Genomic DNA, 27,834 nt, shown 5'->3' with positions numbered 1-27,834 from the left:
CGATTCGGAATGATCGCCTGTCTTAATCATCTTCTCACTCAGTTCGTAGGACTCTGCTATGTTTAAATTGACTACCATAACTGCCTCAAGTGCAACAACAATTGCACAAGTTTTATATACTTCAGTGATGGAAAGAGCCAATTTGGTTTGTACTTTCGAATAATAAAGACTAGTGGGGTGAAACTCATATGGAGAATAAACACTGGCAAGTGGCTTATACATCAAATTAGGGAGAATGTGCAGCACAAAAATAGATCACATGGCTCAAATGGTTCCTGCCAATGTTTATTCTCCAAGACGAGTTTCACCCCACTTCTCTTCTCCTAAGACTATCTTCTGATACCCATTTTTCACTTGTAGATTTACCTTTCTTTCCCTAAAAGATATCAATCATATTCATCTCAATTGTTCCTTGTGGTTGTGAGTTGTGTATTCCAGCTATTCTCTGCTTAAGGAATTTCCTCCTGAACACTCAACTGGATGCAATGATGATTAGATAAGATAATTAATTTAAAAAACTGGATGAGCTGAGGAGGCCGTACATAAATTATCCAAGGGTAGATATAAATTAGTTATAATACAGACCTTTTTCCAGTGAACAGGAGAGATATGAAATAAGTTGCCACCCTGTGTAGAGAGTGTTGATTCACTGTATGCCTTTAAGCAGAACTTTGTTTTTGATTTACTGTACAATTTCCATCTTATTGCTGCATTTCTAATTACTTAATCTGGAATTTTACACTCATTATCCAGGAAAACTCCTTAAACAAATTACATGAAGCCACTATTATTCCCAATTTGTTTTTTTTTCCCAAATTCTTGGCAAATTGTAGAAACAGACAGTTTCTTTCATGCAATTTTGACACATTCCTGGGAGCACAAATTCATTTTTTAGTAAACTGGACAAGTAACAAAAATCTTACAAAATTACAGTACCTAACAGAGGAGATAAAGTCATTTGGACATTTGCCAAATAATCCCACCCTTTTGCAATGGGTGTGAGCTACTGAGCAGTGTTATTCCTCTGTCATTGGCTTACAGTCTCAAAAAAGCACTTTTAAACTCAAGTGGTATATCTCAGAAAGTTTGTTGAGACAAAGATAAGGTGTGTGATGCCTGCAACCTACTCTACCAACATGCGTTCAAAGTTTCCTATCCTGGCAATATTGCTGGAAATTGTGATCATTATTTTATATGGAGTTTTTATTACATATGATGATGGAGCTAGTCCTGGAATTACTTCTAATAACACCACCGCAGACGAACTCTACAAAGCATACCCAAGTGAGTATGTCTAAACCAAACAGAAATTAGCTGTTTGTTTTGTTATTTATTGCCATGCAATGTATTTATTTTGCATTTTTTGCCTTCCAATTATATAATGGCTAGAAGATATTGTATTCTTTCCTGAAATGTGTTTTTTAAAGTATAATGTTTGCACATATATAATTTTTCCTTTTTTTAATATTTAGTCCCTTTAAAGAAATAAAGATCATTTTCTCCACAGAAAAACTTAGATCCAAAGTCTTTGAATTAGTTATCTAATATTTAGATCATCTGGATAAATTTAATTACTTGTATATTTCAAATGTTCACATTTACATTATATTTAGTTATGGGGTATATGTATAAAAAGAATGGAAAGGAAGAATATTGTGTATTTATGTTGTATTCAAAGTGCTACCAAGATATTCATCATATGGAAGCACAAGGCTTTATATTACCATAACTGTTTGATGCAATGGTTACTTAGCTTTTTTCTTACAATTTTAATGAAATTTATAATGCATATGTATTATCTATAACTCTGCCTAAGCTGATAGTCGTATAAAAATGTTCAATTCAAAATACCTAGTGCAGCATCATATTATAGAGAAACTACCACAGTAATCTGAATCCTAACTAAATTTCATCAGATTAACTTTTTAAGTCACTTACAAATTGTTTTTATTTTCATAAACACTTGACTTCAAGTTGGAGATAAATGTTAAAATTGTCAAATGCTGAAACTTTAAAATTAAAACAATGAATGCTTAAAATAGTCTAACAGTTGTCAGCATTTTAAAAGATAGGCATATTTGAAATATTACCTCCCTTTTCCTAATTCTGACAATGATGGTTTCTTCAGGTATTTCTAGTATCTTCTAGCTTCATGAACAAATGTTCTGTTTCAGAATCCTAAACTGGAGATTTGCCTAAATTTACATATTTCCGCCAAGTATATTCTTCAGTACTAATTGAGCAGTTGTGATTCAGTTCAACAAAGGGGATTGTTTGCTCTTTGTAAAATCCATCAATTTTTGTTCTTCTGAGGTCAATGGAAGAAAAATTAAGCTGGTTCTACAACAGCCAGCCAACACACCAAGTGAAAAGTTAAAAATGATCTTGCTTTCAGCATCTATGCTGTACTGTACTTCTGTATGGAAAATACAAAATATTCAGGAATGTGTTACTGTCAATAATATATTAACATTCTATATAAAGAAATAAATGATGAGAGTGAAGCTAAAACGATTTATCAATTAATTTCAAGCTGTCACTGAAATGCTCTCTGATTTTTAATGAATACAGCTAAGGTTTGTGATAGGTTTTCTGATATTACCACTTGTTATGGAAGACTGTCAGAACAGCATTTCTTATAAGATGAACCAGTTCATTCGCATGGTATAATTTAGCTTACAAAAAAAGTTACTTCATGCATGTGATGGGGGAACCCTGCTCTGTAGGTTTTTGTATCTTTGAACGCAAAAAGAAAGTTGGACAAAGAAAGGGTTAGCACAATATTTAGGCTGTTTTCTTAATAAACATAATATCGCGAATATGCTTGGAGTGAGCAGAATATGTAGTAAAACTCTGATGCTTGGCATCCAGTAGCTCGGAAATCCTGACCAGATGTGTTCATTAGTGTGGAATGCGAGCCAAGGGTCTAGAGTGTAAGCATGGTGTGTGGGCAGAGCCACAGGTCTGAAGTGCAGCAGGATTGGGGTCCAGATTGTGGGCTGGGTGTGTGGGGTTGGGGTCCAGAACATCAAGGGTCATGAACGAGGATAGCTTTGCAGCCAAAGTCATGGTCCAGAGTGCTTGTATACATCCTGCTCTCTTACTGGATTCACTGAAAAGATTATTATATTACTATGCAACAAAAAAGAAGTAAAATAAAACTGTGTTTGGGTATTAATAAATTCCAACAGTCTGGAAAATCTGCTAGTCTAGCACTACCAGGGTCCCAATGGTACTGGATTATGAGAGTTTTACTGTGGTTGCATTCACCAAAGTATTTAGATTTTGTTTTCTCTACTCATTCATACCTAGCCACATATATTTTACAAAGAATAATAATTCTAACAGCTGGGCAATTGCAAGAAAATCAATGTTGGAACTTTGACGTAAAAGTGACTAAAGGATAGGATTTTTATGACTGTTCCCAACGTGGTCAAAGTTAACCGACCAAGGTTCATCTTCTATGTTGTAAACTGCTGTACATTAAATTCTTTGCAAGTTAAACTTGTAAATGCTGCAGGTATTTTACAACAGATGAAAGAAAACAGAATTTAATTAAACCAATTCTGATAGATTTTCTGATTGATATTCTTTAAGGTGTTTGCCTGCATTTGGCATTTTCTCTATTTATTGATTGACTCATAGGCAGAGGGAAAGAGGGTCTCCCCAGGTCACAATGCAATGGCAGATTCTAGTGTGATTCAAGAGCTGTACGATGTGTAGTCGCCACTGTCTCTCTACTGGATAAGAAGGACGTGATTTTCAGCTTGAGTAAATTTACCTGAAGATAACTAAATTCCAGATAGGGTTTAACTCCAGTGAACAGTCAACGAAAATTCAGGCAGCTGAGCTTTAAATATCATTGAATGCAGTTGTGTAAAACGTGGGTTAAAAATCAAACCCAAGATGATACTCACAAATCAAATCAAATTGTGCCTCTAAATTTGCACATTGTGAAACTATAACCAGTGTTTAATCACCAGACAATGGTTCAGTCTTGGAGAAATGTGCAATGACATCCTTTAATATCACAAACTTTGTTAATATGTTATTAGAGATATAACTAGAGTAGAAAAATAATTGTCCTGCTCTCTGGTAAAGGTGATGGTGAATGACATTTGTAAACTTTGTCATTGCTTAAAGGCAGCTATTAAGTAAAAATAATATTATTTTAGAGAACAATTCCATTTGCCAAATTTATGTCAAGGCATAACAGATAAAATATATTTTACATGGAGGATTAGATAAGGCTGCAGAGATTATGCCACATTGCCCCCTTGTGGACTTCATTTATAAAGCAGCCTCTTTTTATTTTATCCTGGAAAATGGCCATTTCTAGCATTGTCAGACTTTACTGCCCATTCCTAATAGTTCTTCAGAAGAGATGTAAGTCCAGCTTCTTAAACTGGTGGAGAGCATGTCATGAAGGTGTCACGTTCTCAGACTTTGCTGTTTGATTCAGTTGTCCAGGATTTTGTGTGCGTGCGTGCGTGCGTGCATGTAAATCACATGCAAAATTCAAATTAAGAAGAAGGATTTTTCTTATTAATTGATTCTTAGAAAGGTTTGAAAATAAAAAAAAAATATAGATGCTGGAAGTACTGCAAGTCTGCCAGTATCTGTGGAAAGAGAAACAGAGTTAACTTATCAGAGCAAGTACTCTTTCTGCTAAGTGCTTCCGGCATCTTCAGTTTACATAGAATGGTTTCCTCAGTTGCAGACAAAACTTTCTTCAAAGTGAAGAATCTGCAGATCTGAATGATTAACTCTAAAAAAAAGACCTTGGTGCTACCTGGTAGCTGAAAGTTCAGAGTTCAACAGCAAGAATGCAACTTCCTGGACTTGGCTAGTTACAATGCAGTTCAGGTACATGGCTCCCATCCATCATAAAGGCAAGGGAAGTCAGGAAAAGTGCCCCCACCTTATTCAATAGTGTTTAGGATAAGAAGATGATAATAAATATGTTTCTTATTCAGGTTTCCAAGATGTGCATGTCATGATCTTTGTTGGATTTGGCTTTCTAATGACTTTTTTGAAGAGATATGGATTCAGCAGTGTAGGATTCAACTTGCTCATTGCTGCCTTTGGTCTTCAGTGGGGTACACTGATGCAAGGCTGGTTGCACCATTTAAAAGATGGACAAATCAAAGTCAACATTTTCAGGTATGTTTACTCTTTTTATTCATTAGTTGCTAAAAGAATATTTGCATTAAAGTCTGATTATGTTTTGGTACTTTTAGAGTACTGCAAATATCATTGGATAACCCCACCATGGATCAGTGGTAACTGCTCCCTCTTGGCACAGTGGCATTAAATTGTTTTTAAATCAATGGCTGAAAAATCCTCATGACCTGTGCATCTGACTTCCAAAATATGAGAACTCAGTGGTGAAAACAGATGATAAATTCCACCCTATCATTTTAGTTTTAGTTTTAGTCTCTAATGTGGCTGATTTGTTCTTTGATGATAATTCAAAAAGCCACAAGAATAAGTGGCTAAGGAAATTGATGTGTAACATTTTTGTGTGGTGCAGTGAAGTCTCCAGTGGCTGTTGGCAGAGCAATTTGTTAAAAAAGATTGAAGACAACTCCACAGTGCTTAAAATGTGAGGAGTGCCAAACATTAGACATAGGTAAAGAAGCAGGAGTTGGCCATTTGACCCCTTGTGCCTTCTCCACCATTACATCAGTTCATGGCTGATCTTCTACCTTCATGCCACTAACTCCAAACCCTTGATACCTTCAATATTAGAAACTTGTTCTCTACCTTGAACATACTCACTAGCTGACCCTTCTCTGATCTCTTGGGTAGAAAATTCCAAAGATTCACTACCCTCAGGATGAAGAAATATCTTCTCATCTTTGTCCCCAATAGCCAATTCCTTTGAGACTGTGAGCTCTGGTTCTAGATTCCCCAACCAAGGGAAACGCATCTAATTCCACATCTAATCTGCCAGCCTCTTTAAGAGTTTCATACATTTCATTAAAATTACTTCTCATTCTTCTAAACTCAAGAGAGTACAGGTCCAATCTGCTTCTTGCTCCACATTACTCAAACCCATAATCCCTGGATTCAATCTGGTGAACATTTGTTAAAGTTCTTCTACTGCATGATTACCCTTCCTTAGGTAGGGAGACCAGACCTGTACACAATATTCCAGATGCGTTCTCTCTAGTGCTCTACATCATCGAATTAAGTCATCTCTGGTCTTGTGCTCAATTCTTTTACAATGAGGGCCAATACACCGTTTCGCTTCCTAATTACTTGCTGTGCCAGCTTGTTAAACATGCAGTGATCTATGTAATTAGCACACCATACTCCCACTGATATCATTATAATGAGCAGGCAGCATGATATAATGTGCCTGTTTGCTTCAAATCTTAGATGTTCTGCTCTGGATTTCAGTGCTATTCTGGTAAGTTCCCATTATTTAATGCTATTCAATATCTCCTTGCTTAATTGCTCCACATTTCTATTTTTTTTACCAAAGTAAATTATCTCACATTTTTCCCCATTATATTCCATCTTCCATGTCCCTGTCCATTCACATAAACTGGCTATGTCTTTTTGGTCCTGATGCAGGGTTTTGACACCAGTTTCTTTGGTCCATAAAATGCTGCTCAACCCGCTGAGTTTCTTGCTCCAGGTTCCAGCACCTGCACTCTTGGGCTCTTCATCTCTTTGAAGCCTTTCTGCACTCCTCTCCACAGTCCACATTGCAACCCAACTTTTAGGTCAATTTTGCGTTCATTGAACATGTATTTTGGACTGTTTGATTAATCAATTAAAGTAAAGCATTCATGACCAGAAACTACCCATACATATTATTTTTGTCTTACAATTTCACCAGTAAAGGCTCAAGCATGTGCTTGTGGACTAAGATCACATGTCAAAATATAGCATCTTATTATTGATTTTTAACTTAGCAGAAATGCAATAAGACTAGATTTCCAGATAGCCATAAGTATCTGGTGGGTAACATGTTGGAACGCTGCACCAGGCAATGATTCAACCAATCATAAACTACATAACAACAGCATTTAAATAATGGGAACTGAATAGGATAGCACAGGAACATATAAGATTTGAAGCAGGCACATTATATCACACTGCCTGCTCATTATAATGATGTCAGTATGCAGCCAGAGCCAATTACACCCTTCGCCGTCAGCAGCACACAAAATGCTGGAGAAACTCAGCAGGTCAGGCAGCATCTATGGAGGGAAATGAACAGTTGACATTTCGGTCTAAGACCCTTCTTCAGGACTGGAAAGAAAGAGGGCAGAAGCCAGAATAAAAGGATGGGGGGAGGGGGAAGAGCACAAGCTGGCGGGTGATAGGTGAATCCAGGTGAGGGGGAAGGTGGTGGGGGGTGGGGGAGTGGGAATGATGTGAGAAGCTGGGAGGTGATAGGTGGAAGTGACAAAGGGCTGAACAAGATGGAGTCTGATAGGAGAGGAGAGTGGACCATGGAATAAAGGGAAGGAGCTGGGGAACCAGAGGGAGGAAGGTGTGGGCGATGGGCAAGTCATGAGGGCGGGGGAGGGGAAAGAGAAAGGGTAAAAAGGCCAGAGGGGTAAGGGAAAACCAAAGGGGGTAAGAAACAGGAGGAATGGTTACCAGAAGTTATAGAAATTGATGTTGATGCCATCAGGTTAGAGAACTATCAAAACGGAATATGAGGTGTTGTTCCTCTAATCTGCGTTTAGCCTCAACTTGGCAGTAGAGGAGGCCATGGACAGGCATGTCAGTGTGGGAATGGGAAGTGGAATTAAAATGAATTAAAGTGGAATTAACACTCTTCACCATGGCATGGGGCATAGTTCCAGAAGTAGATAGCACCATTTAAAACTAACATGCACAATTTAAAGTCAACCTGCACTTCTTAAAGAAATTCAGGATGGCTGCAGATGCTGGCAGGCATGCTGGAAGTGCAATTTTAACAGTGAGCAAGTGGCCTGCAGTAACAACAAAAGAGCAAGGATAGCACAGGTGCTCTTTCCCCAAGGGCAGGTTTGTAAATGAGTTCTGCTGCAAAGAATTCAGGCAAGGAATCCAATGGGAAAGTCTACTGAAGGAGGATAATGGGAATGCATAATGGAAAGCCTGGAACATTGGCAGCCCTGTCAGAAAGCTTGAATATTGTACCAACCCTTCACAGGTCTTTGCTGAATACTTTGGGCACCTTTTTACCGGTGCCAAAGTGGTGAACAAATCCATTAACAGCACTTAGCGGAACTGACCATGATATAGTAGCAGGTGGCGAATGTCTCATTTCCCATTGCATCATAAGTCAGGAAAATGTCTGGCACAACACTCCGAAGGTAGACTAACGACTTCAAATTCTAAAAGTGCCTGTAGAATTGTAGCAAAGTCAACAGAAATCATTCACCAATTAACAGGTAAGTGCTTGATGATCTTGTTAAATAGAACTGCTCGTGGACAGTTGGTCAATTGGGTTGGGAGTTTAGAGGATGGGATGGATTGGGTCCTTTCTGCTACATTGCTTGCTGATTGAAGCCATAGTCAGCTGGTTCCGGATATTTCCAGTGTTAGGAAGATGTTAGCATTACATACCGCAAAAGTCCATGTGGGCATATTGGAACCAACTCAGCCAGTGTTCCAGCAAACATCAGTTGCCATAGAGCTGAATTTTGCCTCCAGTGAAGACCGTTGGTCATCAATGAGATTTAATATCTGTTGAAATTAACTCAAAACAATGAAACATATAATAAATGTTATTGTTCCTTAGCTTAATCAACGCAGACTTCAGCACAGCAACAGTCCTGATTTCATTTGGAGCAGTCTTGGGGAAGACTAGTCCAGTCCAACTTCTGATCATGACTCTGTTGGAGATTACAATATTTGCTGTCAATGAGCACCTTGTTACTGAGACCCTGAAGGTTTGTATTTTTCAAGATTTAAAAAATGAGGTAAGATGTCAAAGCCATAGTGCAGGAGGTAACTTAGGCTGAAAGAAAGGAACATTAGATATATTGGGTGAAAGTGATCAAGTGATGCAAGTTTAGATTTAAGTTTGGATTCTGGAAGAAAGAAAAATTTGACGAGGTACATCTACACTATTTGTTTTAAGGTGGATGGACAAGTTGAAAAAGCAAAAAAGCACATGAGATCTCTGTCGCTATAAATAGAGGCATGGGGTAGAAATGCAAATACAGTACATTTTATTATCATTGATCAAGCTACATGTGTCCAATTCTGGAAGAACATTAAAGATGTTAGAGAAGGCCCAGAAAAGATTGACTTGAATGGTACAAGGAATTAAATACTTCAGATATTTGGAGAGATTAGGGAAGCTGGAATTGTTCTCCTTACAGCTGAAAAGGTGAGTTATGATTGTAGTGAACAAAATTACTAAGTGGTTTGTTAAAGTAAATAAGGAGAAACTACTTCCAACAGAAGATATATTGGTGGCTTGAGGGCACAGATTTAAAATTCTTTGCGAAAGTACCAGAGGTGAGATAAAAATTTACATAGAATTGTTATGATTTGCAATTCACTTCGTGAAAGGGTGACAGAAGCAGATTAGTCAGAACTTTGGAAAGGGTAATGGATTAATACTCAGGGTTACTGGGAAAGAAAATAGGATTGATTGGATTGCTCAGCCACAGTGGATCAAATGGCTTTCTTCTGTGCTGTATCATTCCGTGATTCTGTGAAAAGTATTCATTAATGATGTTTCACCATATTACAGCTTTGTGCGCATGCACTGAGTAAATCAAAATACTAAAATTAAATATTCTTAAAAGCTGCCCATTGGATTGTGGAGTTTTTCACATGGTAAAGGCAATTTGGAGTTCTGTGCATTTTAACCAATCCAGATAAACATGCAGATATTATTTGGATCTTTTACAGGCCAAAGATGTTGGTGCATCAATGACGATTCATGCATTTGGTGCATACTTTGGCCTGGTTGTTGCTCGAGTTCTACACAGACCAGGTTTGCAAGATAGCCAAGAAAATGAAGGGTCTGAATATCACTCAGATTTATTTGCTATGATTGGTAAGTAAAAGTATATCAATCACATCAATGTAAAATGCAGATCCTGTGTTCTAGAATACTCAAGATGTTCTAAAGAGCATTTACATTGCTCAGTTTCCACAAAGGGTCGGGGCACGGACTTCTCACAAATAATAAAAATGTAAATCTCAGTCAGGCCCTATCCTTTGTGTCCAATATATTCCCCCCACCCCAAATGAATATACATGTTTCATACAATGTTCTAGAAGCATTAACATGCATTAATAAACACATTAAAACATTTAAATATCTAAAATGAAATGATATTAGCAAACAAACCACTTCCATTGAATGTATTGAAACTTCCAGGCAGTGATTGGGTTTTGAAATCAATAGGTCAGCTTTGTAACAAAGACTGAGCTACTTGACACAAGTGGCCTGGAAACTTTATTTAGACAGACAATGATTTGTTCCACAGCCTGTACAAGTATATCAATATATTTGTTTGATAAAAATTTGAGATAGGGTCTGTGGCCAACCTTGGGAATAGATGGATCTGCCAACAGCAAATCGGCAGATAACAAAGACTGAGTACAATCCTACTCTTACAATCTCCTCCAGCAGCACGTTCTCTCTGTTGCCTCAATTTTAAGAGATTCATTCTTATGTTCAAATTGTTCCTGATTTCTGTACTTTCTTTCAACCTTACAATTCTTCAAAAACTCTGTATTCCTCCAATGCTGAGCTCTTATGCACCCCAACCTTCATTCCTACACTTTGGGCTGTTGTGCCTCAACCAACTAGAATGTGCCCTTCTTGTTACTTACATTAAAATATGTCAGCAGTTCAACAAGGTAGTGCCAGCACTTCTCAGCAAACTCCAGCCCAATATAAGGGGGAAATTCTTCTGCCCACTGCCAGGCACTTCTGCCAACTTCACCTATAGCAATCCCAGAGCTGGTTTAAACCAGCAGCAACACCTTCCACTATGTTGTTGAAGGCTGGGTAATTTGCCAGCTGAGCATGCGCCTGGATTAAACCTGGTGCAAGTACAACAACCCCACTAAGGTCAATTGGAAGAATGTCAAGGATTTTCACAAAGTTTCAATCGCAGTCGCAGCTTTGACAGCTGGTAAGACTTGGGCAGGGCTTTCCTGGAGGTGGTTTGAAAACCAGGCCTCTCCCAATCAATCATTTATTTAAACAACATTCATAGATTGAAATGGTAAATCTTTCAATTTGCAGTGCTGAGAGATGTTAATTATGAATTACTGAATATTAAAAGTTCTTCTGCCAGTTAGGTTTTATAGTATTTTGGTATAGATTTATCAATATAACCTGTCACTCTCCAGTCTGTAATATAGCCAGTAATTTTAAGATTTCTATTTCCAATGCTAATCACTCATTTTTAAAGCTTCGACAAGACTAGAGATTGCTCTGCATATTTTTTCAGGTACTCTCTTCTTATGGATGTTTTGGCCAAGCTTTAATTCTGCCATTGTAGAATCTCCAGATGGGCAGTACAGAGCTATCATCAATACCTATTACTCTCTGGCTGCATGTGTGCTCACTGCCTATGCTCTCTCCTGTTTGGTTGATAAGAAAGGAAAGCTGAACATGGTAAGAATGAATATTTTTATTTTTATTCATTTCATTACATTTACTGATTCTAACTCTAGGGCATCACATTATTCTTCTCTATTTAGGATATCTTGTGTTGTAGGTTCCCTTTCTTAATTAATTCATTGATCTTATGCTACTAACTGCATTAGTACAGAAGTAGAATTCCTCAGCTATTGATGACTAACGAGAATCATCCTATTCAAAAGGCTAGCATTAGAAACCAAGACAATAAAATAAAGATTTTCTCACCAAATGCCCAAAACATTAAATCCTGGATTTTAAACCTTTCTGTCACTCAAATCAACTCCTCATACTTTTTTTTTGATATGTTGTTTATCTAAAATTCAATGTTGGGGTGCTTGGGAGGGAAAGATACAATGGATGTAACTAATTGGCTGGTTAGTGTGGTAATACTTTCTAACATAAGAAAAGTTACTTTTTGTATGTCAGTTAGACATTGCATCTCTCATACTTTTTAGTTTTGAAGTTAAGCATGAAGCAATACCTATGATGTGGCAGCATGTGTTTTTAAGTATCAATGTTCAGTCTACTAAGTTGTAGAGTAAGTACATCCACATAAGAATGAAAATTGCTACTGATGATGAATATTTAATAAACTCAGATCAGACTTGTATTTTAAATGTGTTATAACAGCATTATTAAAGTAGGGAAGGTGAGGACTTTCAGTTAGTTTTACATTTTGTGACTAGATCATAAGCATGGAACTTCCCTGATCAGATCCAGTGTGAATCAACAGAATTATTAGCTGTCCTCTCTGTGAACTTTAGTTAAGAAATCAAGAATGAGATAATAAGAGCTTGGCCAGTCCAAGAACCAGTGTTCTTATAGTAAATTGTTTGATCGTGCAGTGGTAGGGTGGATCTGGGACTTAGGGTGCAGTGGGGGTACAGAGAGATAAAGGACTTGGGCAGTTGGAATTTGGCAAAGTCGAGTAGAGAGAACAGATTAATGCTGGCCTAGACCTGAGGTTTTAGAGGGATGGACATAACATCAGGACAGCTTCAGGTGAGGGTGACAAGGCAGAGGAGAGTGGGAGTGACCAGAAAGGGTGGGAAGTGCATGTGTCTGATTATGGTTGGTGGGTGAGACAGGCAGGTATATGGAAGGGAACAGTTCCTGAACCTCTCTGTCTTGATTTCAATTATAATGTGAGTTTTATAGTGTTACTTTTCAAATGAAACTTTGTATTTACATTCCCTTGTGCAGGTTCATATACAGAATGCTACTCTGGCAGGTGGTGTAGCTGCTGGAACTTCTGCTGACATGATGATCTTTCCTTATGGAGGTCTGCTGATTGGATTTATTGCTGGAATAGTCTCTACAGTTGGATTCAAATATCTAACAGTAGGTCCTGTCTTTTATATTATTGAACTTCTGTGTTTGGGAAATGTTTGTTACCCGTTGTTAAAGGAGAAGATCTCTCCTTGTATAAAGTTGAGGCAGAAAAGAGTGAAACCTCATGTTCATGAAAACTTTATGATTCCATTCCCAACACATAATCTCACCAAAACTACAACTTTATTTTTCAAATATTAACATCCAGTGATGTTGTATTTGTATTATTTTAGAAACATAAACTGTAATCATAACAGCTACAAATAAGATACGTTTAACTTAATTTCAAACCCACAGAATTATCAATTAAATAAATTAATAGCTAACAATTTCATGGTATGTTCTTGCACATTCTAGCTCCAATATTGGCCCAGAATCTGCGAAACCAATGTCACTATTGCTCTTGTGTGAGAAGAATGCAGGCCTATATGGTGTGGGAGTTAAATATTATTATGCACAGATTGGGGCACTCTGCTGAATCATTCACTCCACACTATATATAGCCCTCCAAAATCAACTCACCTTTGACCTCCCTGCAAATATTAGGAAACTTCTGAATTGGTCTTGTGAGTGTGAATGAAACTTGCCACAAATGTTTAGGGCTGGTAACTCAAATTGTAGGGACCCTGATTATGGTGTGATTTATGGTCTTAATATAAAAACTCACCTCAGAAATGCAGAAAAAGAACAAATTAAGCTGTGCATTCTCATTCCTCTGTGGGAAATTACTGTATTGTGGAGGGTCGTGGCTGTCACGTGACAGTAACAACACTGACCCCATCTGGTCAGATGACACTGCACCTACCTGGTCGGAAGACACACCACTGTCAATCAAGATTTGGCTCCACCCCCACCCATTAGTGCACACCTAATTATTGGTCATTTTAAACGCCTTTGTACATGGCACAGTTGGGCGATTGGCCTGTTTGAACTACCTGGGCTGGACCACCCAGCCCTCCAGCAGTATAAAGAGTGCCACATGCTTGGTTCTGTCTCTTTGTTGTCTCTGAGGGATGCTGAGGTTAGCTGTGCACTGCTTAAGAGTAGTTGGTTAGAATATCTCTCTAGCATAGAGCTGATGCTTCCACTGAGTCATAGAGGGTGGTAGGTGTCATATTGTTTCCTCCTTGATTTGTTTGTGCCCAGTTTGTTGTGTGAGTGTGTGCGTGCACATGCGCGCATCTCACCCTTGTTGTGATTCCCCCCCCATGTTTGCGATCACCCGTGTGCGTATTTGTATGTGTGTATTGCCCTGTTATCCTGTCCTGCATTTGTCTTTTATAAATAAATCATTTTAACTCCAAAGACTGTGTCCAGAGTCCTTGCCCTTTGAGACCTGATGAACTTGTCTTACAACAATTATCCCTGGAGGTTTTTTTTTAAATTCAAAATGTGTTCCTTATTCTAATTGTTGCCATGAAATTTTATCCTTTCAATCTTTTCTCTTTTTTACTTCACAATTTTCCCTCACTTTCATTCTTTTTCCTTATCTAATTGTATTCTTACTCAGTGTATTTCCTTTACTGTAATTTATTCTTTCTTTTTCAACTATTAAAGTTTATTGGTTAAGGATAGGTTATCATACATGAGGTGGAGATGTCCTTTTACAGTGACTGTGGCATTTTTAGTTTGCATTTTGAGATTTGTAGGGCAAATACAATATAACCTGAAGGTTGAGGAAAAGATTACAATTCACCCATTACTTTAATCCTCCATTGTCTAATTATTAAATTATTTGTGGACATTTATAGTTCCCAATTGATTTGGGATGTATTCTCTATTCATTTTTTCACCAATATATGTCATGATACTTGTTAGGCCAATTTTAGTTTAACCCACCCAGCTGGAAACTTACTGGATCAGATCTATACTTGCCTGATTTTACTTTACATTGTCTTTAAAAATAAATTTAACTAACCTTTACCACTTTTATATCACAGCATTCATTAACAAACCTATTAACATCAGTTTTTCTTCCACTAATTATTCCAGTGCAGTTATTTCCTTTTATAAATGGTTGCAAATGAGGGAGACAGGTAGAAGGATAGATATACTGCTCGGTGACTCTTATTTATAAGTTGCCCTGATTAACTTTGAAACATATTAACAATAACTTTTCTGCGGATAATTTAATATTAGCCAAATGATGTTCTTTTTCCATCTGGAGTTGTGATGGAAACTTTATATCTGTAAATGGAGTTTTTCTTCATATATCTGGCAAAGTAATAGTAAGAGACCTTGAACAGCTCTGAGGAAATTCTTAGGTATTGTCTCTCATAATCCTGTGCTTGCTTCTGGAAATATAAACCTGGTCAGTAAGCCATTGAAAGTGAAAGACGTATCAATGGTTTGAATAGGATTTCCCATTGGGGGAGCAGGAACAGAGTCTCTTAATAGCACTGAACATATTGTGAAGTAGAGATAAAGAAGGTAAATAATGGGCTAGATTGCACACACCTGGCCTGCATCACATTGTCACACCTGTTGTTTACAGACATTCAGAAAGAGTTGTAAAAAAAATAAAACTTAGCAAAAAATTATGAATTTATTTACAAATATACTAAATTGCTGTGTTAATTCATTAAAAACATAAATATGCATTGAAATTAAAAAAAAACTAAACCTAAACTTCTCTTTAAATGAAGTTCAATGACCCAAGTGAATGGGGCTGCTCTAGATCAGAGGTTTTCAACTTGTGGTCTGCAGACCCCTGGGGGTCCGCGGCGGGTTGCCGGGGGTCCATGAGCAAGCCAAGAAAAAAATGGAAAAGCGACCTGTTACAAAGACATAGCTTACTTGCTTGCTCCAGTTTTCCACTATTCAGACAATCGGCCATATCTATTCTATCTGTTATAGGCGACAATCTTAGAGATTTAGACGGTGTTCCCTTCTATTAAGCTGCCGCTTAATATTCGATTTGTGTAGTCAGAGTAGTCAGTAGTGTTCACTACTCACTACTATTCTGTTGTGCACTGTAGTGTTAGCGAAACTGAGTGACGTTGTCGGTGTGCCTTAATAATATTGCTTACTTACCGTGCATTTACGCCACAGTAACATCACTGTTAAACGAAAAGTGCACAAGTGTGTAAATTTTAGATTAGTTTTGATAATTTTGTTTATCAGTAATAGTAATTAAACTGTCCAGCATGTATTGCCGAGTATGGAGAAATTTCTGAAGAGAAAAGCTGACCAGAGACCGGAAGATTCTGATGATGAAGGGGATAAGGGTGACTGAAAGAGAAAACAACGCAAGTACGATCCAGAATACATTTCATATGGCTTCATCGCAGTGGGGACAAATGCGGACCAACCTCTGTGTTGTGTGTTTGCAAACACTGTCCAATGATGCAATGAAACCAGCGAAATTGAAGCGCCATTTAACAACAGTGCATCCAGATATTGCCAGTAAGCCGAAGGAATATTTTGAGTGGCAAAAGGAGCTGTACCTCAAGCAGAAAGGCAAAATGACAGCCTGCGCCACTATAAATGAGAAGGCTCTTCGCGCATCATATTTGGTAGCATTACGAATAGCACATTCCAGAAAGCCTCACACAATTGGAGAAGAGCTTATACTGCCTGCAGCAGTAGATATGTGCGAAGTTGTACTGGGAAATGAATCCAGTCAAAAACTGAAAGCCATTCCACTGTCTGATAACACAGTAAGCAGAAGAATTGGCGATACAGCGGAAGATATACAGAGCCAGCTGATAACACGTCTTCAGCAAGTCAGATTTGTGATTCAGCTCGATGAAAGTACTGATGTTGCCAGTGCTGCGCAGTTGTTGGTTTACATTTGATATTGCTGGGAAGGAGAGGCTTTGGAAGACTTTTTGTTTGGCAAGGCGCTCCCAGGGCGTACAACCGGTGAAGAACTTTTCCGGGTGCTTGACACTTTTTTTTGTACAATCGGCATTGGCGTGTATTGGAGTATGCACGGATGGTGCTGCTGCAATGACAGGATGGAGTCTGCACATACCACCACATTTGGACAAACTCTGCAGTGCAAAACAGGCACAACCTTCACATTGAACTGAACACTGAAAGACACCGCTGGTAATTATCGGTGATTGAAATAGTCACTGAGCTGTCTTTTTGCATCACAGCAGTCCTTCTGGTGAAAGTACTCACACAGCACTGTTAGTGAGTTCTAGGAATTCATCCAGTGGCAATGAAGTATTTCAGTTGATGTGCGACTTCAAGGGGAACTTAGAGGGAGTGGTATTTCCTTGCACTAATTGCCCTTGCCCTACTTGGTGGTAAGGGTTTCAGGTTTGGGAGTTGCTGTTGGAGTAGCCTGGATGAGAAACTGCATTGCATTTTGCAGATGGTATACACTGCAGCCACTGTAAACTTTCTTTTAGCCACAGCTAATGGGTTCAGAGATGAGATGTCAAAATACAAGACAGACTTTACAGAGTAAAAAATATTTCCAGTCTATGAAAAAGTCAAAACATTAGTTAAATAAGACAAACAATTAAAGGGAATCAGTAGAATGTGGTGGAAAAATACTGCTGGAAAATGAAAGAAGTGAACATCTGAAATGCAGATACTGTAAATGGGCAGGCATGGCAATGTAGCGGTTAGCATAATGCTTTACAGCGCCAGTGACCCAGGTTCAATTCCGGCCACTGTCTGTAAGGAGTTTGTACGTTCTCCCTGTGTCTGCATGGGTTTCCTCCGGGTACTCTGGTTTCCTCCCACATTACAAAGACGTACGGGTTAGGAAGTTGTAGGCATGCTATGTTAGTGCCAGAAATGTGGCAACACTTGCGGGCTGCCCGCAGAACACTACGCAAAAAGGTGCATTTCACTGTGTGTTTCGATGTACATGTGACTAATAAAGATATCTCATCTTATCTTAAGTAAAAACAGAAAAATGCTGGAACACTCAACAGGTCAGGCAGCATCTATAGTGAGAGAAACAGAGTTACTGCTTCAGTATGAGGACCTATTTTCAGAACTTTGAAGCTGCCTGACCTATTGACTATTTCCCGTATTTTCTGGTTAAGTTCACTTTAAAAAGATGAAATGAGGGAGAGGGAGATAATTTTGATCTTTGCTGCCTGTGAGGTAATAATATGGTTAATAGATCCCCAACCATTATAGAATTCTTCCAATTTCCAACATATTTTTTATGGTTTTAGTTAGAACCCAAGCATTCAGCACAATTATTATAATGCAGATTCCCTTGTCTGCCTGCCATGTCCTACCAATATTTTTAATCCTTTTTTTTTTGAGGCTTTTTCTTCATTTGATCACATATTGGCTCATTTTACAATGATCTGTTACTATAAATGTGGATGTTTTGCTTTAAGCCATGATGGGCAAATCTTGCAGCCATTCAGAACTAAGTAGAATCAAGACCAGGACTTCTCCATATACATTATCCAGTGCAGATGTTCCCTCACTTACTGAGAGAATGAAAAATATGGAATCTTTCAGTTTGCTCTGTTACTGGGCTCCACAAGATCCTGGCACAGAATCTGCAAGCCCATTATTTCAATTGCTATTGTAGGTTTGCAAATATAAAGCAAAAGGGAAGATAAATTCTTTTTAAAAAATTATTTTGGTTCTGTTTAATTTCTTTTATTGTTAATGTACCTTTAGATTTTTTTATTTTAAAAGATACTTTTAAAGCTATTTAATTATTAACTTCATTTTAAATGTCTTTGAATTCAGACAAATCTATTAAGGGATGTTCAGAGCTTGACAGCACAGTAAAAGGCAGGGTTCTGCTGGGTGTCAAAGCTTTCAGGAACATTTTGGGGAAAAGCTTCCTCAGTGTACCATTTGAAGTTCTTTGCTGCTGGATTTGGTAAGTACAGATGTGGGGAAATTGTAGTCTATGGACCTGGGCAATAAGATTAAGCCCAATATGTTAATAGATTCTCAAACTGAAACACTAATGAAATATATTTAACGTAAAAACAAATAAAATCACTTATTGCAATAATTGCATTCTTTTTTTATTCTAGCCAATTTTAGATTCTAAACTTAAATTACATGATACCTGTGGAGTACATAATCTTCATGGATTGCCCGGAATAATTGGAGGACTAGCTGGTGTAATTGGAGCAGCAATGGCCAACAAAGGTTTATACGGGAATAGGTGAGCTTTGCCAAAGAATGCAAACTGTCATGTATTATTTGCATCAACTCTAATGCAGCGGAATTAATCAGAAACAGTGAACAATTTATAGGTAACAAATTGGAAATTAGATATTCAAACAATAGGAAGGGGCAAATGAAATACATTGCTGTTTGGGTAGGGAAAGTGAGTAATAAATGATATGCAGTGCCAGTGGGTAAAGTACTTCACCATTAGCTTAAAGTTAGGAAGTAAACTCCATAATATAGATTAATGCAAACCAATAAGACCGGAAAAAGAAACCATATAATAAAACCCAACAAAATATTTCTCAGTTATACAGCGCAGGAAAACTATCACTGAAATTGATAGCTGCTTAGGGCAACCAAAAAGAAATTAAACTAAATCTTGAGATTTATAACCATAACTGAAAAGATGCAATAAACAGTTTGAATATGATACAAGTGTAGCTAACATGATTCAAAATTCCTATTTGAAAGCGTGGAAGTATAAGGGAGAACCGAGCAGATATTGAAAGAGAGACAACTAATAAGTGTAAATTTTGGAACCATCCAGATAAAAGACAAACTTCTCTGTTACTTCCCTGCCTCCCATGTAATGTCATTCTTCAGACTGTTGATTCTATAATCCTACATTTGCAGCAAGGAATTCACAATCTGGACTTGCATATCAAATATAGGGCATCAACATTGTAGCTCTAAATATTCAACCAACATTGCCATTAGAGTTCTTTGCTTGAAGTTTCACAATGCAGATTGATCACAACTGTAACGTTTTAGTATATGGATGATTACTGATTGACTTTTTGGGAGGAAGGAGGAAAGATGTATACTCTGAAAACTTTGCCTTGATTTGTGTGGAGGAATTCTTCCCAGTGTTCCTGGAGGAGTTGCACAAATGTTTTAGTGACAGGCACACACCTACGTCCATAGGATAGGAAGCTGAATTGTTGATGTAATGACAGTTTGATTATAAGTAGAGTTATTTTGCTAGCTCTCAGGCTAACTGTGAGATAGAATCATAACTGAATGTAGCAATGGAGAATTGAGGGATATTTATGGGTGGATCAACTGAGTTATGTGACCTTCATCATTTATGGTATTTCTGATAGAACATGCCATCCTGGGAAGAGAAAACCAGGTCAGATCTTATTACTGACATCGTCTATTGGAAAGAATGCCCAAATGTATTGATCCTCTGAGTTAAAAAGGAATAGTGCTAATACCTAATAGCTTACCTGAGACAAAAGACTGAAGTGAAAATAAAAATAATGATTGAAATCTTCTGAAAGATGATGATTGATCATGCAAGCTTTTAATAATGTAATAAGAACAAATTCTAACACTTAACATTATCATTTTAAGTCTTTATTCAACCTTCCCTGAACTGGAAACAAGAACTGCCATTCAACAGGCTGGATACCAAGCTGCTGGGCTGGGTGCATCTCTTGCTCTGGCCCTCATTGGAGGACTTATTACAGGTCAGAAAACAAAACACTACCAATATTTTTTGCATGGCCATAAATACAAATCTCAGTACAATACACTCATAAGAGTCAGTTTATCAATTTTATTATTTGAAATTTAGTCACAACTAGAATTTGATTTTGATATCAGCTAAAGACCCATTTGATATGCATTCCATAATATTCACATTATATTTAAACCTGGGTTCCCTTCTTAAAGTTGAACAAGCAAATTATTGAAACTGATATTAAAGACCAAAAAAAACATAACCAAGTTAGTAAACAATTTTGATCATCACTTTGTGACTGAATTGATTACGTACTGTTGTAATATAATATGACCATAAAGGTAAATTGGTTAATTTTGGGCCAGACCTTACTCAAATTCCAAAGCCTTTGAACAAGCTGTCAGTGTTTATCCCAGTAACTGCAAGCAAGTTTGAGACGTCAAGGCATGTGCATTCAAATGCAGAAGTCCCAAACTTGTTGACAGATTCCGGCATTTATCCTTGGGAATCTATTCATAGATCCTACACCAGATTAAACCTGGCTGAGAACACGCAAGTATGTTCATTTTAATGGAGATATTACAGCTGTGAGGAAGGAAGGTAAGAATAAATTAAGATTCATATTTAAAACTATTTGTATTTGTGGTCATATCTGTTAATAGTTAAATGTTTTAAGTAGTTATACTTTAAGTAGTTATATTTTGTTTTTGTTGAATAGTAATAGTTTATATTTTGCTCAGTCGTTTATTTCATTTGTAACAGTTTTTGATGCTTTTGAATATGAGGCACTTAGAAACATTCTAAAAGCTTGTCTGTTTTGAAAGACAGCAATTCTGGGGATATGGCTGCACTGTCTTTCAAAGGTTTCATCAGCAGCTTCATGGCCGGGCCATGTGATACAAATACATCATGTGAGGACGAGAATGATTACATTGTCAGAGAAGAATGACTTATGGTTATACTAATTGTTCCCTTTTACGCAATATATACAGTGGCCTGGATTTTATTGACTGGAGCGCACTGCCCGCACTTGCTAGGATCCCCCATTTCCCAGTCTTATCCGATTTGGGTTCAGGACACTCTTGACCAATATGTTTGGCCTTGCAGTTCCAAACCAGATAAGAGTGGGGAATCTGAGCAGCAAGTGCAGGCAGCGTGCTCTAATCAATAGAATCCAGACCACTGTAAATACTGTGGTAAATGGGAACAATTAACATAATCTTGAACTTCAGGTTGCAAGAGTAACCTCATCAGTTTAGATTTGCCCTAAGTTTTCAGCTTTGTGTATTAACCTGTGCTCTTAAAACTGCTTCTGTTTAACAAATAGATTGATAACCAACTGCTACAGTTTTTGATTGGAGTCAATGAGTACATTGCTATTGAATTAACAACAGTTCACAATGAGAATATTCTTGAAGATTTTCAGAAAGAAACTTAGATGAATTTAAAAACTCTTTTTTCTTTTGTAATATTCAAAGAATCATGATAACTGTCAAAATACTATTCCAGAACAAATGTTAAATGAATAGGAATTGTCCATATGAAAGGGCAAGAAATAGTTGAACTGTTCTATGATAGGATTTTCCCCCTCAATATATAGGCAAGCAGATTCTGATGGTAAAGGTAACCACTATTCAAATATCTACAGACCCTAATTGAACAAATTTTGTCCTTCTTTCACAGGTCTCATTCTTCGCATTCCAATTTGGGCACAGCCACCAGACCAAAATTGTTTTGATGATCATATTTATTGGGAGGTATGAACTTGTAATATTTTCTCGTAAAATTTAAAGTAGTGGTATCACCTTTTTCATTTATAGCTTTGAATTGTTCAGCAACCAACACCATGTGTGCAGAAAATTCCAAAAGATTCATAATTTATGAATAAAGAAATTTTCTCCTCATCACAATGGCTGCTCATCCTGATTCTATGGTCTCTGGTTCTAGACTCACCAATCAGAGGAAACAGCCTCTCATTGTCTATCCTCTCACGCCTCTCTATATGTTGTTTGTTTCAATGAAGTCACATCACGAGCAAAGTTCTTCCTGTACAACCTCTGAGGACAAGCTCCTCATCCCAAGAATAAATTAGGTGAATTTGCTTTACACTGCCAAAGCAAGTAAATTCTTACCTTGTTTCAAAGACCAAGACCGTATGGTTTTTCTAAAGCTCTATACAATTGCAAAAAGACCCTCTTACCAAGACTATTGCAATACAAGGCCAACATATCACTTGCCTCCCTAAATGCTTGTCTGTGTGTTAATGTTGTCTGTTTGGGTGTAAGAAGACCTAGATTCCTCTGAACATCAATACATACTAGTTTTCCACCATTTAGAAAAAATTCTATTTTCTGTTCTCCCCCCACCAAACTGAATTAATTCACATTTTTCCATGTTACACTGTATCTGCCATCTTTAGTCCATCCTTCTGCAAATTCTTTACATCCGGCTCATAGCTTGCTTTCCAGCTGGATTTGAATCATTAGAACTTGAATACATTACACTTTGTCCTTTCATCTAAGTCATTAATAGAAGTAGTAAATAGCTGAAGCCCCCTATTCATCCATGAGGCGCTCCACCCAGCAATCTGAAAATGACATATTTATTGTTCCTTCTCTGCTTCTTGTTCTTTAACCAATCCTCTATCTACGCTAATATGCTTCATTAGCCCGTATTTTATGTCATAACCTCTCAAGTGGGACTTCATCCAATGACTTTAAAAAGCCTGATTACAAGACATCCATTGATTTTCTATCATTTGCTCTTCTAGCAATCATGTTGACTCCGCCAAAGATTTCCAAAGTGCCCTACTACCACTTACTTATTACTGAGTTCCAGTACTTTCCCAACAATTAATCACAGGTTAACTGGAATCTGGTTCCCTATTTTCTTTCTGTATCATCTCAAAGAGTTAGAATTTTAAAAATGAATAATGAGATGAGCTGTATTAAATTCAGCAGCAGGTTTGTAATGTTCTATTCAACCATATTATGCAGCATAAAAGTAAATTATTTGAATATAATATTTCTATTCATCATTCAGGACTTTGGTTGAAATATAAACTTTTGGATATTTATTCTTATAATATGGATTCATGGAATTTAATTATAATTCATTGACATTTCCATGCATCCAGTTTTTCCTTCAAAGTGATTTTTATTCCCTTTCATGTAGTGAGCTGAGTCATGCCCATGATCATATATTTCAATGTGGATACAATCTAAGCAAAAAAAAATGTATTTAAAAATAAGATTTCCATCAAATCACTTCATTATAGAAGTAAATGATAATCAAAACAACTGCAGCCACTGGAAGTCTGAAATAAAGATAGAAAATTCTGGAAACACTCAGCAGGTCAGGTAGCATCTGTAGAAAAAAAGAGTTCAGGTCAAAGATCTTTTGTCAAACTGGGAGAGAGTTTTCTTCTTTCCCAGTTCTGTTAAAGGGCCTTCAACCTTAAAGGTTAACTCTTTTTCTTTCTAAGATCCTGCCTGACCTGCTGAGTAATTCAGAATTTTCTATTCTAACTTCATTTCGGAATCAGTATTACATATATTATAAATCATTTTTGATAGCTCGGGCAATAATCTGCGTACTGAAGTTGTTGGGCTGGATATTGTGCTGAACAGTATGGTGTCATGCTTGAACAAAGATCTCCACAACAGTCCAGCTAACTTTGTGATGTTGACTCCCTTTCCTGGTCAGATGAGAGTTCAAGAAGATTCCCAGCATGCAGCACCTGTGTTGTCATTCAGCTAGCTGAGTAGCCAATCACATTGATAGTTCCCACAAACAACAAAGCAGGAAGGAAAAAGCACACTTATCTGATATGATTTGCACATTTTACTAAATACAAAATGAAGATTTGTACACAGATTAGAGATTAAGTATGAAACTAAAATATTATCTGAGGAATTAAATTGTACATTTGATTAACAAGTTTCTCTGGACTGGAGAGTTTGCTGACCAGCATCTATTGCTAATGAGAAGTTAATTTATACTTCATGCATCATAGTATAACATGTTCAGGGCATTTTTCCTACAAAGCTAATTTTCCTTTGATTTTAATGGAGAATACTGCAAAAAAGGACAATCTGTGGAGTGGTCCTGAATCACTGTATGGAAATTCAGGATTTCTGCATTAAACTGCATATATGGTGAAATTCCAAAGTCAGTCAATTTCAAAGACTTGTTGTCCTTACAACACCAGTGTCAGGGAAGTTATGTCAACTAACACCACAAACATTTCAAAGCATGAACGTGATTCAACTTTTTTATTCTTTTTCCTTCTGTTTTATCCTTAGGTGCCAGATAGTGAAAATGACCACAATGAGCTGCTTTCGTCAGAACATGGAAAACACAAAACTAACGCTGAAGCATGATCCAGCATATTTTTGAATAGATCAACATTTAGGAACAAGTCAGCATTGCAAGCAATACTCAGCAGTGAATTCAATATATTTTATCTGAATATGTAAATGAATAATAAAAATCCACAAATAGCTTCAGAACTTTAAATTATATCCTTCCTTCATTTCAAAAAGATCTTGTTTTTTTTATTGATAAATTTGCAGCTTTTTATAATTCTTTTTGGCCACATCTTTCTTAAACTGCTAGGCCATTTTTTATTTTACTTATACATTTAGAGTTCTCTGTTTTGGGTTGGAGTTGCAATGATACATGTCTGGAGATGATTGTGGCTTCAAGCACCACTACAAGACTTAAGAATGTAATCCTGGACAAGAGTTAGATACTGAGGGAGTGCTGAGTTGCTGCAGGCATTGTCCAGCTGTCAGGTGGAAATAAAAGTCTTTGAAGTTACATTTAAAGAAATGTAGGGAATACTTAGTTTCTAGACTGAATTAATATTGCCGTTAACACTATTAGCTCATAAATGTTTGAGACTTTAACTGTATAAATTGACAGCCTTACGTAATAAATAGTGAGCACAAAAATTAATTGTATCTCAAATATTTGGAGATGATGAGCATATGAAAGGCAGTGTATGAATTTCAAATTTTCTTATGTTACATATTGCTCATTAAATGTACTGAAATCAATTAGTGATGAGAAAATAAATCACATGGTTTCTGATTCCTGATCAGTGTCCAAAGATCATTGTGCAAAGATAGAAATGGATGTGATTATATTTCCTTCACAGTAAAACTATTTGCCAAACCTTACTCTTTAGATTCACTTATAATGAATGGTTTCTTTAACAAGGTGTTGAAGAGCTGTTAGTATTTAAAAATTTTCCTCCATCAATCAATGATTTCAAAATAAAAGAAAACTAAATCTTAACAGAATATACTAATATGTGCTAGTCAGGGAATCATAAAAATAATTATTTGGTGAGCAAAATCAAATTAAATATTTTTCCCCATTAGGATTAAGATTCAAGTATGCAGGCAGCAGGAGAATTGTTCCTCTTGTGTTAAATTTTTACTTACCAATTTTCCTTGTTTAGCTGTCACCTGCCACTTTTGTTTGGCTTGTGCTTTTTACTTCTTTAGTCCATTTTGTATTTTCCCACTGGTAGAGTGTTCAAGGCAAATATCCATTTCCCACAAAAGAGTGGTAATAGCTGAAAGAGCAGTCATGCTTAGGATCATGAAGAGAGCAGGGATCCTTAGGGTATTTTAGGATGAGGGTGAGTGTTAAGGTGTGGAATTGTAGCTCATCATGAATTATCCAGGTCACAGTTAGGTATATTCTGGGGTGAAAGTGTATATGTGTGTGTGGGGGGGGGGGGGGGGGGGGTGCATTGCAAATTTTCGAAGGCATGGAATAGCAGAGATCATTGTGATGACAGAAACATTTTTATGCAAGCTCCTTAGGAGAGCAAAATATATTTATATAGCACTTTCAACATAGTAAATTTTTTCGCATGTCAACTCGGAAGTGTGTAATGTGACAAAAATTGAAACCAAGCCTTAAGGAAATATCAGAACATTAGGGCTAGATATTGGTTGAAGAGGTAAGTTTTAAGGACTATCTTCTAAAGGAGAAAAAATGTAAAGAGAAAATGGCTTAGGGAGGGAATTAGAGTTTAGTACCTGGACAGTTGAAGGAATATCCATAAATAGGAACATGTTCTCTGAGGACTTAAAGCCAGAAGTTGTTTACAAAAAAATGGGTGGGGTGAGATCATGAAGAGACATGAATGGATGTATGATAGTTGTACATTACAAGAATATCACTAGACATGATCTCTTATATTTGATGGAAAAGATATTATAAGCTATAAAAATCTCTATTGTAACTGTATTTTGCATATTATGCAATTTCATTTCCTTCATCTAATGCAAAACATTTACAAAACTAATCTGTCAACATTCCATGCTGAGGATTTTTATATATACATGCAGTATATACATACTATTCTTGATGGTGCACCATATTATATGACATTATTTTCATGGATCAATAGCTATTAACAAATGCCAAAATTCAGATATAAATGCTACAAACGGAACTTCAAATATCAAGTATGATTTTGTGTAAAATTTTACAAGACTTTTACAATAAAGAAACCTGTATTTAATATTCTTTACATTTTAACAATACAGACTTTTAAATGATGTACAAATTAAACAAACTCTCACATCAAATTGTTATATAAGCTTATAAATGCTAACACTGAGCCCGCAAAAAGCCATTGACATTAAAAAAATAGATGTCTGTAGAACGTATCCCATAACTTGAGAAAATACTTCAATGTGTCTGTACTTCGTGCTTAATAAAATAAAATTGCAGAAAAACTAAGCATTGCAAGTGTAACAATGTAATTGTTGTGTATTCTCTTTCTCTGGATGAGAGTCTATTTGCTAATTCTTAGATCTTCTGCTTGTTTATGTTTTGATGGGTATTTTACAACATAGTTACTTACAGAACAAAAGATAACGACAGCCTGCAAGTTATTGTACTTACCCATCACAGGAAAGATAGTGTTCAAATATTACCATTACAAAACCATGGAATAGAATTCAATAAATTCATTTAATCAAAGCACAGGAGGCCATTTGTCCCATAATACCTGAAAATAATCAAATAACCAGATTATCATAAACTTCTGCTATATGTTATATACTGTTATATGGTCCCATACTATGTTTTCTTTTAAATTCACACATTTGGGAACTTTGCATCACTGGCAAAGGCAGTGCATATTGTCGATCCCTAATTGAACAGGTGCAATCATTGTGTTGAACATTCTCTCACCATACTGTCAGATACTTATGGGAAATTTGACCCAGCAACAACAAAGATATGAGGTCAGGATAGTGTACGA

The 27,834-nt window shown here is 36.8% G+C and overlaps 1 protein-coding gene across 1 annotated transcript; it reads left to right on the top strand.

Moving 5' to 3' along the window:
* The first annotated feature begins 1,051 nt into the window (after nt 1-1,051).
* Nucleotides 1,052-27,308, top strand: rhag (Rh associated glycoprotein). The gene is made up of 10 exons (XM_052024454.1): nt 1,052-1,284; nt 4,977-5,163; nt 8,753-8,903; nt 9,877-10,024; nt 11,436-11,602; nt 12,833-12,970; nt 18,937-19,070; nt 20,435-20,550; nt 22,227-22,300; nt 24,848-27,308. Exons 1-10 carry the CDS (start codon nt 1,113-1,115, stop codon nt 24,923-24,925), a joined length of 1,365 nt encoding a protein of 454 aa, XP_051880414.1. The 5' UTR covers nt 1,052-1,112; the 3' UTR covers nt 24,926-27,308.
* Nucleotides 27,309-27,834: the final 526 nt, after the last annotated feature.

This window comes from Pristis pectinata, chromosome 10 (genome assembly GCF_009764475.1).
Source record: "Pristis pectinata isolate sPriPec2 chromosome 10, sPriPec2.1.pri, whole genome shotgun sequence".
Classification (NCBI taxonomy): Eukaryota; Metazoa; Chordata; class Chondrichthyes; order Rhinopristiformes; family Pristidae; genus Pristis; species Pristis pectinata.
The sequence above is the reverse complement of the archived record's forward strand: the minus strand, read 5'-3'. Positions and strand labels throughout refer to the sequence as shown.

Bases quoted from the DNA above. Each gene is read 5' to 3' on its own strand.
- rhag (XM_052024454.1), top strand. From the start codon at position 1,113: ATGCCTGCAACCTACTCTACCAACATGCGTTCAAAGTTTCCTATCCTG. The intron at 10,025-11,435 runs GTAAGTAAAAGT...ATATTTTTTCAG, and splicing joins AGATTTATTTGCTATGATTG to GTACTCTCTTCTTATGGATG. The intron at 22,301-24,847 runs GTATGAACTTGT...TTTTATCCTTAG, and splicing joins ATGATCATATTTATTGGGAG to GTGCCAGATAGTGAAAATGA.